General features: G+C 38.7%; 1 protein-coding gene across 1 annotated transcript in view; it reads right to left on the bottom strand.

Moving 5' to 3' along the window:
• The window catches only part of SCAMP1 (secretory carrier membrane protein 1), a 132,900-nt gene that overhangs the window by 83,411 nt on the left and 29,500 nt on the right, over positions 1-19,989 (bottom strand). Inside the window, exon 2 of the mRNA XM_030800442.1 lies at positions 16,992-17,069. Within this exon, the coding sequence (XP_030656302.1) occupies positions 16,992-17,069 (78 nt within the window). The remainder of the gene's footprint in view (positions 1-16,991; positions 17,070-19,989) is intronic.

The raw sequence follows: 19,989 nt of genomic DNA, 5'->3' as shown, positions 1-19,989 counted from the left end.
TACAAAAAGCCCAATGCTAACATCAACTTATTAGTGAGAAACTAGAAGCTTTCCAGCTAAGATCAGGAACAAGGCAAGGATGTCCCCTCTCTCACCACTCCTTTTCAACACTGTACTAGAAGTCCTAACCAATGTAGTAAGACCCAAAAAAAAGGTATGAAGATTAAGAAGAAAGAAAAAAGACTGTCTTTGTTCACAGATAACAAGATCATCTATATGGAAAATTCAATGGTACTGACAAAAACCTCCTAGAACTAATAAATGATTATACTAAGGTTACACAATACAAAGTTAATATACAAAAGTCAATCACTTTCATATGTAACAGCAATGAACAAGTCAAATTTCAAATTAAACCCATACCATTTATATCAACATCTCCCAAAGTAAAACAGGCATAAATCTAATGAAATACGTACACAGTCTATATGTGAAAAACTACAAAACTGATTAAAGAAATCAAAGAAGAATAAAAGATATTCCATGATCATGGGTAGGAAGACTCAATACTGTTAAGATGTCAGGTTTTCCCCAACTTGATCTACAGATTTAACGCAATCCCAATCAAAATCCCAGCAAGTTATTTTGTGGATATTGACAAACTAATGTTGAAGTTTATATGGAAAGGCAAAAAACCCAAAACAGTCAACACAATATTGAAAGAGAAGAATAAAGTTGGAAGATTGACACTACTAGAGTTCACTTACTATAAAGTAATGGTAATCCAGACAGTATGGTATTGACGAAAGATTAGAAAAACAGATCAACAGGACAGAATGGAGAGCCCAAAAATAGACCCACTTAACTACAGTCAACTGATCTTTGACAACCAAGCAAAGGCAGTACAATGGAACAGTCTCTTCAACAAATGGTGCTAAAGCAAAATTAATTCAAAATGGATCACAGAAGCCAAGCATATGCCTATAGTCCCAGCTACTAGGGAGGCCAAGGCAGAAGAATCCCTTGAGCTTAAGAATCCAAGACCAGCCTGAGCAACATAGCAAAACCCTGTCACTAAAATATACAAATAAATAAATAAATATTTAAAAATGGATCATAGGCCTAAATATAAAATGCAAAACAATAAAACTCCTCGAAAATAACACAGGAGAAAACTTAATTGACCTTGGGTATGGTGATAACTTTTTAGATCGAACAACAATGGCATGATCCCTGAAAGAAATAATTGAAAAGCTGGACTTCCTTAAAATTAATGCTTTGCAAAAGACAATGTCAAGAAAATGAAAACAGAAACCACAGACTGGGAGAAAAGATTTTCATCTGATAAAGAACTGTTATCCAAAAGATACAAGAACCCTTAAAATTCAACAATAACAAACCAATTAAGAAATGGACAGAAGACCTTAACAGACACTTCATCAAAAGAAGATATAAAGATGGCAAGTGAGCATATAAAAAGGTGCTCCACATCGTATGTCATCAGGGAAATGCAAACTAAAACAATGACACCACTACACACCAATTAAAATGGCCAAAATCCAAAACATTGATAAAACCAAACGTTGGAGAGGAAGCAGAGCAACAGAAACTCTCATTCATTGCTTGTTGGAGTGCAAAATAGTACAGACTTTGAAAGATAGTTTGGCAGTTTCTTACAAAACTAAACATACTGTTACCATATGGTCCAGTAAGTCTATTCCTTGGTATTTATCCAAAGGAACTGAAAACTTACATCCATACAAAAAACCCACATACAGTTATTTATAGCAGCTTTATTCATCACTGCCAAAATTTGGTAGTAATTAAAATGTCCTTGAGTTTGTGGATGGCTAAATAAGCTGTGGTACATCCAGACAATAGTATGTTATTCAGCGCTAAAATGAAATGAGCTAATAAGCCATGAAAAGACATGGAGGAACCCTATTATGCATACTACTAAGTGAAAGAAGCCAATCTGAAAGGCTACATTATGTATGATTCCAACTACATAACACTGTGTAAAAGGCAAAACTATGGAGATAGTAAAAAGATCAGTGGTTGCCAGGGTCTGCGAAGGGGCAAGGAGATGAGTAAGTACAGCACAGAGGATTTTTAAGGCAATGAAACTACTCTGTATGATGTTATAATAATGGATATATGTCATTACACATTTGTCCAAACCCACAGAATGTACAACATCAAGAATGAACCCTGGGGCCAGGCGCAGTGGCTCACGCCTGTAATCCCAACACTTCGGGAGGTTGAGGCGGGCGGATCACCTGAAGCTAGGAGTTTGAGACCAGCCTGGCCAACATGGTGAAACCCTATCTCTACTAAAAATACAAAAAAGTAGGTGGGTGTGGTGGCGCAAACCTGTAATCCCAGCTACTCAGGAGGCTGAGGCAGGAGAATCACTTGAACCCAGGAGGTGGAGGTTGCAGTGAGCCAAGAACGCACTCCATCCTGGGTGAGAGAGCAAGACTCTGTCTCAAAAAAAAAAAAAAAAGAGTGAACCTTGGGACAGGAACAGTGGCTTATGCCTGTAATCCTAGCATTTTGGGAGGCCAAGGTGGGAAGATTGCTTGAGCCCAGGAGTTTGAGGTTACAGTAAGCTACATTCATGCCCCTGCACTGAAGCCTGGGCAACAGAGTGAGACCCTGTCTCAAAAAAATAAAAAGAAGCTGGAGCCAAGATGGCCGAATAGGAACAGCTCCGGTCTCCAGCTCCCAGCCCGAGCGACACAGAAGACTGGTGATTTCTGCATTTCTGCTTGAGGTACCGGTTTCATCTCACTAGGGAGTGCCAAACAGTGGGTGCAGGACAGTCGGTGAGGTGCACTGTGCGCGAGCCGAAGCAGGGCGAGGCACTGCCTCACTCGGGAAGCACAAGGGGTCAGGGAGTTCCCTTTCCTAGTCAGAAAGGGGTAACAGACAGCACCTGGAAAATCGGGTCAGTCCCACCCTCATACTGCGCTTTCCCAACAGGCCTGGAAAACGGCACACTAGGAGATTGTGTCCCACACCTGGCTCGGAGGGTCCTATGCCCACGGAGTCTCGCTGATTGCTAGCACAGCAGTCTGAGATCAAGCTGCAAGGTGGCAGCGAGGCTGGGGGAGGGGCGCCCGCCATTGCCCAGGCTTGCTTAGGTAAACAAAGCAGCCAGGAAGCTCGAACTGGGTGGAGCCCACCACAGCTCAAGGAGGCCTGCCTGCCTCTGTAGGCTCCACCTCTGGGGGCAGGGCACAGACAAACAAAAAGTCACCAGGAATCTCCAGAGACTTAAACGTCCCTGTCTGACAGCTTTGAAGAGAGTAGTGGTTCTCCCAGCACGCAGCTGGAGATCTGAGAACGGACAGACTGCCTCCTAAAGTGGGTCCCTCAACCCCGAGCAGCCTAACTGGGAGGCACCCCCCAGTAGGGACAGACTGACACCTCACTCGGCCGGGTACTCCTCTGAGACAAAACTTCCAGAGGAACTATCAGACAGCTGAATTTGTGGTCTCACGAAAATCCGCTGTTCTGCAGCCACCGCTGCTGACACCCAGCCAAACAGGGTCTGGAGTGGACCTCTAGTAAACTCCAACAGACCTGCAGCTGAGGGTCCTGTCTGGTAGAAGGAAAACTAACAAACAGAAAGGACATCCACACCAAAAACCCATCTGTACATCACCATCATCAAAGACCAAAAGTAGATAAAACCGCAAAGACGGGGAAAAAACAGAGCAGAAACACTGGAAACTCTACAAGGCAAAGCACCTCTCCTCCTCCAAAGGAACGCAGTTCCTCACCAGCAACGGAACAAAGCTGGATGGAGGATGACTTTGACGAGTTGAGAGAAGAAGGCTTCAGATGATCAAACTACTCTGAGCTATGGGAGAAATTCAAAACAAAGCAAAGAAGTTAAAAACTTTGAAAAAAAATTAGAAGAATGGATAACTAGAATAACCAATGGAGAGAAGGGCTTAAAGGAGATGATGGAGCTGAAAGCCAAGTTTCGAGAACTACGTGAAGATTGCAGAAGCCTCAGTAGCAGATGCGATCAACTGGAAGAAAGGGTATCGTGATGGAAGATGAAAGGAATGAAATGAAGCGAGAAGGGAAGTCTAGAGAAAAAAGAATAAAAAGAAATGAACAAAGCCTCCAAGAAATTTGGGACTATGTGAAAAGACCAAACCTACGTCTCATTGGTGTACCTGAAAATGACAGGGAGAATGGAACCAAGTTGGAAAACACTCTGCAAGATATTATCCAGGAGAACTTCCCCAATCTAGCAAGGCAGGCCAACATTCAGATTCAGGAAATACAGAGAACGCCACAAAGATACTCCTCGAGAAGAGCAACTCCAAGACACATAATTGTCAGATTCACCAAAGTTGAAATGAAGGAAAAAATGTTAAGGGCAGCCAGAGAGAAAGGTCGGTTACCCACAAAGGGAAGCCCATCAGACTAACAGCTGATCTCTCGCAGAAACTCTACAAGCCAGAAGAGAGTGGGGGCCGATATTCAACATTATTAAAGAAAAGAATTTTCAACCCAGAATTTCCTATCCAGCCAAACTAAGCTTCATAAGTGAAGGAGAAATAAAATACTTCACAGACAAGCAAACGCTGAGTGATTTTGTCACACCAGGCCTGCCCTAAAAGAGCTCCTGAAGGAAGCACTAAACATGGAAAGGAACAACCGGTACCAGCCCTGCAAAAACATGCCAAATTGTAAAGACCATCCAGGCTAGAAGAAACTGCATCAACTAATGAGCAAAATAACCAACTAACATCATAATGACAGGATCAGATTCACACATAACAATATTAAGTTTAATGTAAATGGGCTAAATGCTCCAATTAAAAGACACAGACTGGCAAATGGATAAGGATCAGGACCCATCAGTGTGCTATATTCAGGAAACCCATCTCACGTGCAGAGACACACATAGACTCAAAATAAAGGGATGGAGGAAGATCTATCAAGCAAATGGAAAACAAAAAAAGGCAGGGGTTGCAATCCTAGTCTCTGATAAAATAGACTTTAAACCAACAAAGATCAAAAGAGACAAAGAAGGCCATTACATAATGGTAAAGGGATCAATTCAACAAGAAGAGCTAACTATCCTAAATATATATGCACCCAACACAGGAGCACCCAGATTCATAAAGCAAGTCCTGAGTGACCTACAAAGGAACTTAAACTCCCACACAACAATAATGGGAGATTTTAACACTCCACTGTCAATATTAGACAGATCATCAAGACAGAAAGTTAACAAGGATATCCAGGAATTGAACTCAGCTCTAAACAAAGTGGACCTAATAGACATCTACAGAACTCTCCACCCCAAATCAACAGAATATACATTTTTTTCAGCACCACACCACACCTATTCCAAAATTGATCACATAGTTGGAAGTAAAGCTCTCCTCAGCAAATGTAAAAGAACAGAAATTATAACAAACTGTCTCTCAGACCACAGTGCAATCAACCTAGAACTCAGGATTAAAAAACTCACTCAAAACCGCTCAACTACATGGAAACTGAAAAACCTGCTCCTGAATGACTATTGGGTACATAATGAAATGAAGGCAGAAATAAAGATGTTCTTTGAAACCAACGAGAACAAAGACACAACATACCAGAATCTCTTGGACACATTCAAAGCAGTGTGCAGAGGGAAATTTATAGCACTAAATGCCCACAACAGAAAGCAGGAAAGATCCAAAATTGACACCCTAACATCACAATTAAAAGAACTAGAAAAGCAAGAGCAAACACATGCAAAAGTTAGCAGAAGGCTAGAAATAACTAAAATCAGAGCAGAACTGAAGGAAATAGAGACACAAAAAACCCTTCAAAAAATTAATGAATCCAGGAGCTGGTTTTTTGAGAAGATCAACAAAATTGATAGACCGCTAGCAAGACTAATAAAGAAGAAAAGAGAGAAGAATCAAACAGATGCAATAAAAAATGAAAAAGGGGATATCACCACCGATCCCACAGAAATACAATCTACCATCAGAGAATACTACAAACACCTCTATGCAAATAAACTAGAAAATCTAGAAGACATGGATAAATTCCTCGACAAATACACCCTCCCAAGACTAAATCAGGAAGAAGTTGAATCTCTGAATAGACCAATAACAGGTTCTGAAATTGTGGCAATAATCAATAGCTTACCAACCAAAAAGAGTCCAGGACCTGATGGATTCACAGCTGAATTCTACCAGAGGTACAAGGAGGAACTGGTACCATTCCTTCTGAAACTATTCCAATTCATAGAAAAAGAGGGAATCCTCCCTAACACATTTTATGAAGCCAGCATCATCCTGATACCAAAGCCGGGCAGAGACACAACCAAAAAAGAGAATTTTAGACCAATATCCTTGATGAACATTGATGCAAAAATCCTCAATAAAATACTGGCAAACCGAATCCAGCAGCACATCAAAAAGCTTATACACCATGATCAAGTGGGCTTCATCCCTGGGATGCAAGGCTGGTTCAACATACACATATCAATAAATGTAATCCAGCATATAAACAGAACCAAAGACAAAAACCACATGATTATCTCAATAGATGCAGAAAAGGCCTTTGACAAAATTCAACAACCCTTCATGCTAAAAACTCTCAATAAATTAGGTATTGATGGGACGTATCTCAAAATAATAAGAGCTATCTATGACAAACCCACAGCCAATATCATACTGAATGGGAAAAAACTGGAAGCATTCCCTCTGAAAACTGGCACAAGACAGGGATGCCCTCTCTCACCACTCCTATTCAACATAGTGCTGGAAGTTCTGGCCAGAGCAATCAGGCAGGAGAAGGAAATAAAGGGTATTCAATTAGGAAAAGAGGAAGTCAAACTGTCCCTGTTTGCAGATGACATGATTGTATATCAAGAAAATCCCATTGTCTCAGGCCAAAATCTCCTTAAGCTGATTAGCAACTTCAGCAAAGTCTCAGGATACAAAATCAATGTACAAAAATCACAAGCATTCTTGTACACCAATCACAGACAAACAGAGAGCCAAATCATGAGTGAACTCCCATTCACAATTGCTTCAAAGAGAATAAAATACCTAGGAATCCAACTTACAAGGGATGTGAAGGACCTCTTCAAGGAGAACTACAAACCACTGCTAAATGAAATCAAAGAGGATACAAACAAATGGAAGAACATTCCATGCTCATGGGTTGGAAGAATCAATATCGTGAAAATGGCCATACTGCCCAAGGTAATTTATAGATTCAATGCCATCCCCATCAAGCTACCAATGACTTTCTTCACAGAATTGGAAAAAACTACTTTAAAGTTCATATGGAACCAAAAAAGAGCCCGCATCGCCAAGTCAATCCTAAGCCAAAAGAACAAAGCTGGAGGCATCACGCTACCTGACTTCAAACTATATTACAAGGCTACAGTAACCAAAACAGCATGGTACTGGTACCAAAACAGAGATATAGATCAATGGAACAGAACAGAGCCCTCAGAAATGATGCCGCATATCTACAACTATCTGATCTTTGACAAACCTGACAAAAACAAGAAATGGGGAAAGGATTCCCTATTTAATAAATGGTGCTGGGAAAACTGGCTAGCCATATGTAGAAAGCTGAAACTGGATCCCTTCCTTATACCTTATACAAAAATTAATTCAAGATGGATTAAAGACTTAAATGTTAGACCTAAAACCATTAAAATCCTACAAGAAAACCTAGGCAATACCATTCAGGACATAGGCGTGGGCAAGGACTTCATGTCTAAAATACCAAAAGCAATGGCAACAAAAGCCAAAATTGACAAATGGGATCTCATTAAACTAAAGAGCTTCTGCACAGCAAAAGAAACTACCATCAGAGTGAACAGGCAACCTACAGAATGGGAGAAAATTTGTGCAACCTACTCATCTGACAAAGGGCTAATATCCAGAATCTACAATGAACTCAAACAAATTTACAAGAAAAAAACAAACAACCCCATCAAAAAGTGGGCAAAGGACATGAACAGACACTTCTCAAAAGAAGACATTTATGCAGCCAAAAGACACCTGAAGAAATGCTCATCATCACTGGCCATCAGAGAAATGCAAATCAAAACCACAGTGAGATACCATCTCACACCAGTTAGAATGGCCATCATTAAAAAAGCAGGAAACAACAGGTGCTGGAGAGGATGTGGAGAAATAGGAACACTTTTACACTGTTGGTGGGACTGTAAACTAGTTCAACCATTGTGGAAGTCAGTGTGGCGATTCCTCAGGGATCTAGAACTAGAAATACCATTTGACCCAGCCATCCCATTACTGGGTATATACCCAAAGGTCTATAAATCATGCTGCTATAAAGACACATGCACACGTATGTTTATTGCGGCACTATTCACAATAGCAAAGAGTTGGAACCAGCCCAAATGTCCAACAACGATAGACTGGATTAAGAAAATGTGGCACATATACACCATGGAATACTATGCAGCCATAAAAAATGACGAGTTCATGTCCTTTGTAGGGACATGGATGAAACTGGAAAACATCATTCTCAGTAAACTATCGCAAGGACAAAAAACCAAACACCGCATGTTCTCACTCATAGGTGGGAATTGAACAATGAGAACTCATGGACACAGGAAGGGGAACATCACATTCCGGGGACTGTTGTGGGGTGGGGGGAGGGGGGAGGGACAGCATTAGGAGATATACCTAATGCTAAATGACGAGTTAATGGGTGCAGGAAATCAACATGGCACATGGATACATTTGTAACAAACCTGCACATTGTGCACATGTACCCTAAAACCTAAAGTATAATTTAAAAAAATAAAAAATAAAAAATAAATAAATAAATAAAAAGAAAAGAAGTGAATCCTAAGATAAACTATAGACTTTGGGTGATTATGATGTGTCAATATAGATTCACCTATTGTAACAAATGTCTACTCTGGTGGATGATGTTGATAATGGTGAAGGCATAATGCTTTCAAGGTTCAACTATGTTGTAATAACTACTTCATTTATTTTTATGCTAGGTTTTATTTATCCATTCATCAGTTGATAGGAACATAGGTTATTTCCAATTTTTGGCTGCATTTGTGTACTGGTTTTGATGTGGACATATGTTTTCACTTCTCTTGGGTATATACCTAAGAGTGGAATTACAGGGTCATATGGTAACTCCACATTTAACAAATGCCTAGAGCTAGCAAACTATTTTCCAAAGCAGCTGCACCATTTTACATTCCCATCAGCAGTGTGTGAAGGTTCCAATTCTCCACATCCTTGCCAATACTCGCTATTGCCTGAGTCTTTGATTATAGACATCCTAGTGGATGTGAAGTGGTATCCTCCTTGTGGTTTTCATTTGCATCTTGACAGCTAACAATGTTGAACATTTTTTCACGTGCTTATTGGCCATTTATCTTCTTAGAAGAAACATCTATTCAAAATGTCTATACCCATTATAAACTGGGTTATCTTTTTTTTGGGGGGTGGGGTGGGGACAAAGTCTTGCTCTGTCTCCCAGGATGGAGTGCAGTGGCACCATCTTGGATCACTGTCACCTCCCTCTCCCAGGTTCAAGTGATTCTCCTGCTTCAGCCTCCTGAGTAGCTAGGACTCAGGCGTGTGTTCCAGGCATGTGGACTCACCACTCCTGGTTAATTTGTGTATTTTTGGTAGAGATGGGGTTTTGCCATGTTGGTCAGGCTGGTCTTGAACTCCTGACCTCAAATGATCCATCCACCTTGGCTTCCCAAGGTGCTGGGATTACAAACATGAGCCACCACACCCAGCCTGGTTGTCTTTTTAATATTGATCTGTAATAATTTATTATATATTCTGGATACAAGTCTTATTAAATATGTGATCTGCAAACATTTTCCCATTCTGTGAGATGTCTTTTCACTCTCTTGATAGTGCTCTTGAACAAAAAGTTTTAAATTTTGATGTCCAAATTGCCTGTTTTCTCTTTTGTTGTTAGTATTTTTAGTGTCACATCTAAGAAACCATGGCCTAATTAAAGGTCATGAAGATTTACTCCTATGTCTTCTTCTAAGAGTTGTATAGTTTTAGTGCTTACCTTTAGGTTTATGATCGAGTTAATTTTTATGTATGGGTGAGGTAGGCGTCCAACTTCATTCTACTATATGTGGACATCCAGTTATTCCAGCACCATTTACTGAAAAGATTATTCTTTCCCATTGGATTATCCTGACACTCTTGTCAAAAATCAGTTGATCATAAATGTGTTTATTTCTGGGCTGTCAGTTCTATTCCACTGATTTGCATGTCTATGCCAGTACCATACTGTCTTGATTACTGTAACTCTGTAACAAAACTTTATCTTAACCTCCTTTCCCTTTCCAGCCCCCATTTCTCTCATCCTCTTCTCTAAAAAAAACTCTCTGCTCTCCACCGCTGCAAAAATCCTATGAAGAGTTGTCTATTTGCATTTTTCCGAGTTCTTTCTTCTTAAAGATACTTTAGTAAGGCATTTGCTCCTAACACTCAACCAAAACTACACTATTCAAGATAGCTAATGACTTCTACATTGTTAAATTCAATGATAAATTTTCTGTTTTAATTTTATTTGCTCTATCATCAGCACTGATAGTTGATCACTATCTCATTATTGAAACACTTTCTTCACTTGGCTTTCAGAACACTAAGTTGTTTCTTCTCAGTCTCCTTTGTTTATTTCTTTTCTCCTCCTGCCCTTCCACCTCCAATATTCAAGTGCACCAGGAGTTTAGGTCTTGCTTCTCTGCTATACATGTTCACTCAATTGATGATTAAATCCAGTCTTATACCTTTAAGTACCATCTAAGGGCCAATGATTCCCACATGTATATATTCCAGCCCAGACCTCTCTGATGAACACCAGATTCATACAATCAACTGCTTACTAAACATGTCTACCTGGATGTCTTGGAAATTGCAAATCCAACATGTCAAAAACTGAACTGAACCTGGTCAGTTTTTGGTTTCCTGCTTTACTAACTTTTTAACTTTATTCTTCTAATGCAGTTTTAGGTTCACAGCAAGATGGAAAGGAAGGTAGAGAGATTTTCCATATATCCCTGTCCCAACACATGCACAGCCTCCCCCATTATCAATATCTCCCACCAGAGTGGACACTTGTAACAACTTATGAACCTTCACTGACACATCATCATCACCCAAATCCATAGTTTACATTAGGGTTCACTCTTAGTGTTGTACATTCTACAGGTTTGGACAAATGTATAATGACATGTATCCATCATTATAGTATCATATACAGTAGTTTTGTTGCTCTAAAAATCCTCTATGTGTCAAGGATAGGGAGGGATAGGTATTCTGGGGGTTCTACTTTGACCCTTTTAAATGGGAATAAAGAGACAGATGGAAACACACGTAGTCCTAATATACCATATCTTATTCCCAGTGTAGCAGGTAGACTCTAAAGCGTTCCCTAAGGATTCTTACCTCTTGATGTTCACATCTTTGTAATAATGCCCTTCCCTTGAGTGCATACAGGTCCTGTGACATGCTTCTAACCAAGAGAATTTAGTAAAAATGATGGAATGTCACTCCTTTGATTAGGTTACATTATATAAACTCTCTCTTCACAGACTGGAGTAAGATTCTCTGAAGGCTTGACAAAATAGGTGGCCATATTGGAGAGGCCAGGGGGCAAGAAACTATATAGCCTCTGGAGGCTGTGGACAACATCTACAACCAATGATTGACCTCCAGCTGATAGCCAGCAAAAAGCTAGGACCCTCAGTCATACAACCACCAGGATATACATTCTGCCAGCAATCTACATAAGCCTGGAAGCAGATTCTTCCCCAATTAAACCTCTAGATAAGAATGCAGCCAAGACAACACCTTGATCACAGCCTTGTAAGACCCTGAGCAAAGGACCCAGTAAGTAATGCTGTATCTGAACTCCTGAGCCACAGCTAAGTTTATGGTAATTTGTTACACAGCAACAGAAAATGAATATATCCAGTGTGAAGTATTCATCTGGATCCATTGAAGGGGATAAACATACCTAGAGAAGCCAAGCCTTATGATCACCCACAGTCTCCCTTGACTCTATACAATGGGGAGACGGTCTCAATAGGGTTGGGGGTTCATGAGTTAGACTTTGCTAGAGCAAATGGCACATTAGAAGATAAGAGTAAAAAGACAGTCTGGAGAAAATAAACTGGTACTCTGTACTTTCTGCTCAATTGTTCTGAAAGCCTAAAAAAATTGTCTACGAAAAAATTAAAATAAAAACAAAAAGTCTGAAGTCAAACTGTGGATGGTCTCACATGCCAAACTACTGAGTAGGTAATGCATAACCATTTCTAAGGAAGGCAGATGACCTAATCTGACCTCTGCTTTAGGAAAATAAGTCCAGTCACAGTATAAAAAGCGATTTGAAGAGAAAGGCTGGAAGTAGATAACTAGATAGGTCATTCTATTATTTCATGAGTGCCTGAATTAGGACAGGTAAGAAAGAATGAAAAGAACAAACAGGTAATATCTCTGGCAGGTATAAGTGACAGGATGTGGCAACTGATTAGATGTAGGAAAACAATCTGTTAGCGCCAAAGACAACTCGGGTATTTCTAGCCAATGATACTAGATATAAGTCAACAGTATCATTAAATGAGGCTGGAAACAAAGAGGTTCCAGAAAGGACAGATAATGAGCCCCAAGAATGACAAAACAGTGAGAAGCAGAAGGGAAAGAGAAAGAAAAAAGAAGTACACAGCGAGAGAAAATAAAGACAGGTGTTAAACTATACAGAATGCTTTTGCAGTATTAAAGATGAGTAAACTACCGTGTACAATTATATCCAGTCAGTCCCTGGAGCTAGATGCTTTAGTCCTAATTTTCAAGAGATACTAATACTAAACTATTTAACTCAGCTAGGCATTGTGGTTCACGCCTGTAATCCACTTTGGGAGGACAACACAGGAGGATCGCTTGAGTCCAGAAGTTTGAGACCAGCCTGGGCAACGAAGCAAGAACCTGTGCCTATAAAAAAATAAAATTATTTAACTCAACATTTTCCTCCCTGCTTTCATTGTAATATATATATAAAAAAAAAGATTTTCGAAGAGGTTATATGGTTTGCCTAAAGGTACCAACTGCTTAGTGATAGGGCATAGGTTAAAATGCAGGTCCTCTTTAGACACAGTCTACTTCATGTCCTGAATTATGTTAGAGGCAGTACTTCCTTACATAAACCAATTATCCATGTCCCTTTATGGTCAGAGATGACCACCTGGGCATATCCCCTCACACTGTCAGTACCTGGAAATTTCTCTTGTGGTTCTTCTCTCTGCTCTATGTGACAGAAATCATATATGGCATCAACTAGCAAAACAGAAAAAGAACCAGGCAGACAATCCCTAACGAAAAGAAACATGACAGTAAACTAGGCCCCAAGAAATGTCTCTAAGGATTTGTCAGCAGTGCTGCACTTCTCCTACACACAGGTGTCCCTATCCCTTACCTTCAATACCCACCAAGAGGAATTCTGTCTAAAGCCACAAATGCCCTCACCAGTGGCTGAAACTAGTGAGAATCAAGCAGCAATAGGCATTTTCAACTGTTACTTAATTGAAAAGAAAAACATTCCCCATAATATACATCAATTCTTAAGGATAATTTCTCTAGTTATTTATGCATTAGATTTTAGAGGGTAGGCCAGAAAACCTACCTACCATGCACAACATAATTTCAGTAGAAAAATGCATTTTGAATTCAAACAAAAAAAATTATTTCATAACTCAAGACTATCTTCCATTTTTATAGTACATCTCAATTCAGACTAGCCACATTTAAGTGCTCAACAGACTTTCATGACACTGTCAATAAAATGACTTAGTCTATATTATAAAGTGTCTTGTTACAACTCCTTTCTCTGAATGTGTAAAATGGTGAACATACAAATTATAAAATTATTCAGGCCAAGCACGGTAGCTCACACCTAAAATCCCAGCACTTTGGGTGGCCAAGGCAGGAGGATCACTTGAGGCCAGGAGTTTGAGACCAGCCTGGGCAACTTCCCAAGACCTCGTTTCTACAAAAAATAATTAGCCACATGTGGTAGAATATACCTGTAGTCCTAGCTACTTGAAAAGCTGAGGCAGGAGGATCGCTTGAGCTCAGGAGTTTGGGGCTGCAATGAGCAATGATTGTGCCACTGCACTTCAGCCTGGGCAACAGAGTGAGACCCTATCTCTAAATATATATGTGTATATAATTACTCAAAATTTCCATACTGCAGCCTTCCTTAAATAACTTAAGGTTTCCTTTCAAACAGAAAAATTAAGTACAAAAGAAAACAATTTTAATAAAAAAGAAGAACAGGGCAGGAACTTTCTAAATCTTAGCAAGATTACACACTCAGGCATTCTGCTAGAAGATCTTCCTTCTTGACCTCAAGTAGCTCACCATATCCTGACACAACAATCAAGAAGCTTCAGTTTCACAAACACTGTCCTATGATAAAAATATGGATACCACCAATTAACTAAATCAGGACCAAGGTCTAATGCTAATATACCACTTAAATCAATTATCTAAGTACACCTAATCTCTTTGGAAAATAATCACAGCCACAAAAATGGACAAATTTCTGAAATCACATCATAAAATAAACAATGGAATATTTAATATTTAAACTGTGTTTTCCATCACGTTAACAGTGCAGAGGAAAAGGCACCCAATTCTCGTAAGAATTTTCCTGGTTCTGACACCATATCCCTGTTCATCAAATCTGAGGGAAGTGTTTCATTGTAAATTGGCTTCTCATTATTGCCTAGCTCCTTGCTCAAAACTATTCACTTTCAGAAAATCTTTCTGTAACTATAAAGTCTCAACATTTAGAATCATGATTTATATTTTGTTTTATTTGTTCTGGATGTATCTTCTTTGTGTCTGTGTAATTTTTAATTACACCAATTAGGTGAGAAATCTTTCAAAGACCAGGACTATTTTTTCGATTTCTTAAGCAACTATCTCCAAAGACAGCAATAGCAAAATGAAAAAGGCAAAAACTTTACAGATAACACACGAGTTAATAAGCCAGTTCTGCCACTTACTTGCTAGCTGACCTGTGTCTCAGATTCTTTATTAGTAAAACAGAAATTTAAAATATCAATTTTGAATGTTATGAGAATTCAATAAGATAATACAGGCAAAGCACATGGCACAAAGTAGACAGCTTGATGAAGAATACTACAACTGATAAGAGTAATCTAAAGCTGCTACTATATAAAAATGCTAAACATATTTCTTGCTAGTAAAGTTTTCCAAACATTTATATAAAAATCTCTTTTCATTCTTTATCGACAAACTTTAAAAATGGTCTTGTTCCCATCTCCACTTCCTAGAAATCAAGTTAAAAGAACTACATATAGTGGAATATAATTTGCCAGCTCTTCTTTTTTTCCCTTCAACAACTACTACCAAATTGCACTCTCACATATTCACAGCACTAACTCATTATAAGGTTGAATCATATGAAACCACCATTTTTATATATCAAAACTGGTCAGCTTATTGGCCATTTCACATGTTTTAACCTGTAATTTACATGCTCAAAGAGCACTTTAGTGATCCCAACCTGGAATTAATTTGCTACATATAAGCAAAGACTGTTAAATGAGGGCTCTGAAATAAAGAGAAATTTAAAAGTTCATTCTTATTTTAATGCTTTTACTTTTGGGCTGTTTTTACCAACAATACTATTGACACCGAATGTGTGGGGTTCTTTTCCCCCCACACCAACCAGTTCGCAAACTCTTTGGACACCATCTAGATGTCCAACAATTCAGTTCAATTCTGATACTACCTGCCTGGACTGTCACAGATCCCACAGGTTAAGGGCTCATTTCAGACACCAGTCACAAGTCCCAAGTCACCAGTCACAAGTCACAGATTGCCACCCATACTAACTTTCTATAAATTGGGGGTTTCTATGACCCTCTCCTCGGATTTGATAATTTTCTAGAAGGGCTCCCAGAACTCAAGGAAACAGTTTACTTACTATTAGCAGCTTATTAAAGGACACAACTCAGGAACAGCCAAATAGAAGAGATGCACAGGGCAAGGTAACAAAGTATTGGAGGGGGACCCAAATACAGGAGATGAAATTATTTGCCACAGAAATTCTGGAGATAATTCTCAACAGAATCTACCTCCACAGTTTTCAAATCCAGGTCACAATAAAATCATCAGAAGAACTTAAAAAAAAAAAATTGTCCTAACTCTAAGAGATGAGGGCCATAAGGGGTAGCGTAATAAAGTTCCCTAGATGCTTCTAATATACATCTAGAGTAGGAAAACACTGTTTTATGAGGATTTTTTTCATACTTGTACATTTTATAAATCAAGACTAAATTTTGAGGCCAGGCGCCATGGCTCACATCTGTAGTTGCAGCACTTTAGGAGGCTGAGGTGGGAGGATGGCTTGAGACCAGGAGTTCAAGACCAGCCTGGGGAACATAGAAGACACTGTCTCTACAATAAATAAATTTTTAAAAGAAAAAGAAAAAAAAACTAAATTTTGAGGGGAAAAAATAGCTTTCATAGCCTGGGTAAAGTTCCAGAGGTTCTACTCTGCAAGAACAGAAAGCTAGTACTATTCAGAATAATCTAATTCAAATGACAATCATACAAACATTCATGGTACAGTTCTACACAGTTTTCACGTAAAAAAAATCACCCTACATTATCAGGCAGACAACATGTATACCAAGAAATATTTCTCTAATTCCTAGTATTTCAAGTAATGCAGAAAAGTTTATATTTTAGAAAAATTATTGTGATTTAATTTGTAAAACATAAAAGAAAATTTGAAGTATTTCACTAGGATTATCATGGTAATCTTCAATTACTACTAATATTTCTACACATTAAAAAAAATCCAAGCTTGCTGAATACTAAATAAAACATTAACAATTTGTTTTATTTAAATGTAACCAATCCACTAAAAAATAAACCATAGTTAAAATATAATTCCTACTGAATTTCAATTTAAACATTTAAAAGCAAGAATAATCTTACTGTTCTAGAATCCGAGAATGGATTATATTCGTCAAGTCCTGGTGGAACATTTCTTGTCACTTGTGTAACTGATGGATCCTAGAATAAAATTCAAAGGAGAAAAAAAAGATTACTTATCCTTTAAAAAATAATTTTGATATTTACATACCATTTGCTTTATCTATTCTTGTGGTCACCCAGCAAAGCTAACAGAGGAAAATAAAAGACGACTCTCAGATTTACTGTCTCATTTCAACAATGGTGTGAAATTTAAACCCATACAACCTTCACATTCTCAAAGGAAAACAAAAACTGAGTTAGACTCAAATCAGCTGCAAGCTATTACATCAAGATAAAAAGTAGACCACCTCTTAATAGCTGTGTGGAACTGACTATACAAAAGCATCTTAACAAATCTCGGTAGACCCACCATCATTTCCTTTGGCCTCGACAAAGAGTTCATGTTCCCCCTTTTTATAAATCTTCAATTTTTCCCACTGAAGATTTCATGCTGCATTACAAATCAATGTCATAGAGCCAACATCTAGAGCATTCAATATTAAATACCTCTTACTTGTTTTATTCTACTCCAATATCTCTACTTTACTGTAGTTTATTTCACCACATGATCATAGACTGTCTTCCCTTTTCCAAGTATAACACACGATCACACCATTCCAACTTTTCAAATCTTTTAATATTAGGCTTTCATGAAAATAACCAAATCACACAGTGAGAGGGAAAATGGCAGATAATAGGAGGCAATACTAACTTGCAGCTCCCACTTAATGGACAGAGCAGCACATGGAGACCTACTTTGTGAACTCTTGCTCCAAAAACTATGCAGGAACATACCAGGAAAGCCGAGAGAATCCACAGACCCTTTGAAGAAGGTGGATTGCTGCTGCAGGTTCCTGGGACAGCCAAGGAAGTCCAAAAACAAAGGACATAATCTCTTGGGAGCTCTATGGTCCCACCACCGCCTGATCCTCCTCCTACTACTGCAGTTAATGTGCTTTTGAAACTGCCACCTCCTGGCTGGAGGCCAACCAACACAAAACTAGCGTACTTAAAAATATCCATTTCACTCTGCTGCTACCTCCACGGGAGCAGGTGCTGGTATCCATGGCTGACAGACCTGAAGATGGATCACATCACAGGACTCTTTGCAGACAGTCCCCAGTACCATCCCAGAGCCCAGTAGCTCCACTGGGTGGCTAGATCCAGAAGAGAAATAACAATCACTGTAGTTCAGCTCTCAGGAAGCCCCATCCCTACAGGAAAGGGAGGAGCACCACATTAAGGGAGCACCCTGTGGGACAAAAGAAACTGAACAGCAGCCCTTGAGTTCCAGATCTTCCCTCTGATACAGTCTACCCAAATGAGAAGGAACAAAAAAAAATTCCAGTAATATGACAAAACAAGGTTAACACCCCGAAAAGATCACACTAGCTCACCAGCAGTGGATCCAAACCAAGACAAAACCTCTAAACTGCCAGAAAAAAAATTCAGAAGGTCAACTTTTAAGCCAATCAAGGAGGCACCAGAGAAAGGTAAAGTTCAACCTAAAGAAATTAAAAAAAAAAAAAAGATACAGGATATGAATGGAAAAATGTTCAGTGAAATAGCATAAATAAAAAACAATCGCAACTTCTGGAAACCAAGGACACACTTAGAGAAATGAAAAATGTACTGGAAAGTCTCAGCAATAAAATCAAACTAGTAGAAGAAAGAACTTCAGAGCTCAAAGACAAGGCTTTCGAATTAACCCAATCCAACGAGACAAAGAAAAAAGAATTTTAAAAAATGAAAAAAGCCTCCAAGAAGTTTGGGATTATGTTTAACAACCAAACCTAAGAATAATTGTTCTCGAGGAAGAAGAGAGATCTAAAAGTTTGGAAAACATATTTGAGAGAATAACTGAGGAAAACTTCCCCGGCCTTGCTAGAGATCTAGACATCTAAATACAAGAAGCTCAAAAAACTCCTGGGAAATTCATCATAAAAAGATCATCACCTAGGCACCTAGTCATCAGGTTATCTAAAGTCAAGACAAAGGAAAGAATCTAAAGAGCTGTGAGGCAAAAGCATCAGGTAACCTATAAAGAAAAATCTATCAGATTAACAGCAGATTTCTCAGCAGAAATCCTACAGGCTAGAAGAGCTGAGGTCCTACCTTTAATCTCCTTAAACAAAACAATTATCAGCCTAGAATTCTGTATCCAGCAAAACTAAGCTTTATAAATGAAGGATACAGACTTTTTTCAGACAAACAAATGCCAGAGAATTTGCCACTACAAAGCCAGCACTACAAGAACTATGAAAACGAGCTCTAAATATTGAAACAAATCCTCAAAATACACCAAAATAGAATCTCCTTAAAGCATAAATCTCACAGGCCCTATAAAATCACAATACAATGAAAAACAAGAAAAAAAGAAAAAGGTATTCAGGCAACAAATAGCACAATGAATAGAACAGTACCTCACATCTCAATAATAACATTGGTTATAAATGGCTTAAATGCTCCACTTAAAGGATACAGAATGGCAGAATGGATAAGACTTTACCAACTATCTGCTGTCTTCAAGAGACTCACCTAACACATAAGTACTCACATAAACTTAAGATTAAGGACTAGAAAAAGTTATCCCATGCAAATGGACACCAAAAGCAAGCAAGAGTAATTATTTTTATATCAGACAAAACAAACTTTAAAGCAACAGCACTTAAAAAAGACAAAGAGGGACATCATATGATGATAAAAGGAATAGTCCAACAGGAAAATATCAAAATCCTAAATACATATACACCTAACACTGGAGGTCCCAAATTTATAGAACAATTACTACTAGACCTAAGAAATGAGATAGACAGCAACACAATAATAGTGGGGGACTTCAATACTCTACCGACAGCACTAGACAGGTCATCAAGACAAAAAGTCAACAAAGAAACAACGGACTTAAACTATACCCTAGGACAACTGGACTTAACAAATATTTACAGAATATTCTACC

The sequence above is a fragment of the Nomascus leucogenys genome, chromosome 2 (assembly GCF_006542625.1).
Source record: "Nomascus leucogenys isolate Asia chromosome 2, Asia_NLE_v1, whole genome shotgun sequence".
Taxonomy (NCBI): Eukaryota; Metazoa; Chordata; class Mammalia; order Primates; family Hylobatidae; genus Nomascus; species Nomascus leucogenys.
Note: the sequence above shows the minus strand (reverse complement) of the source record. Positions and strands in the feature narration are given on the sequence as shown.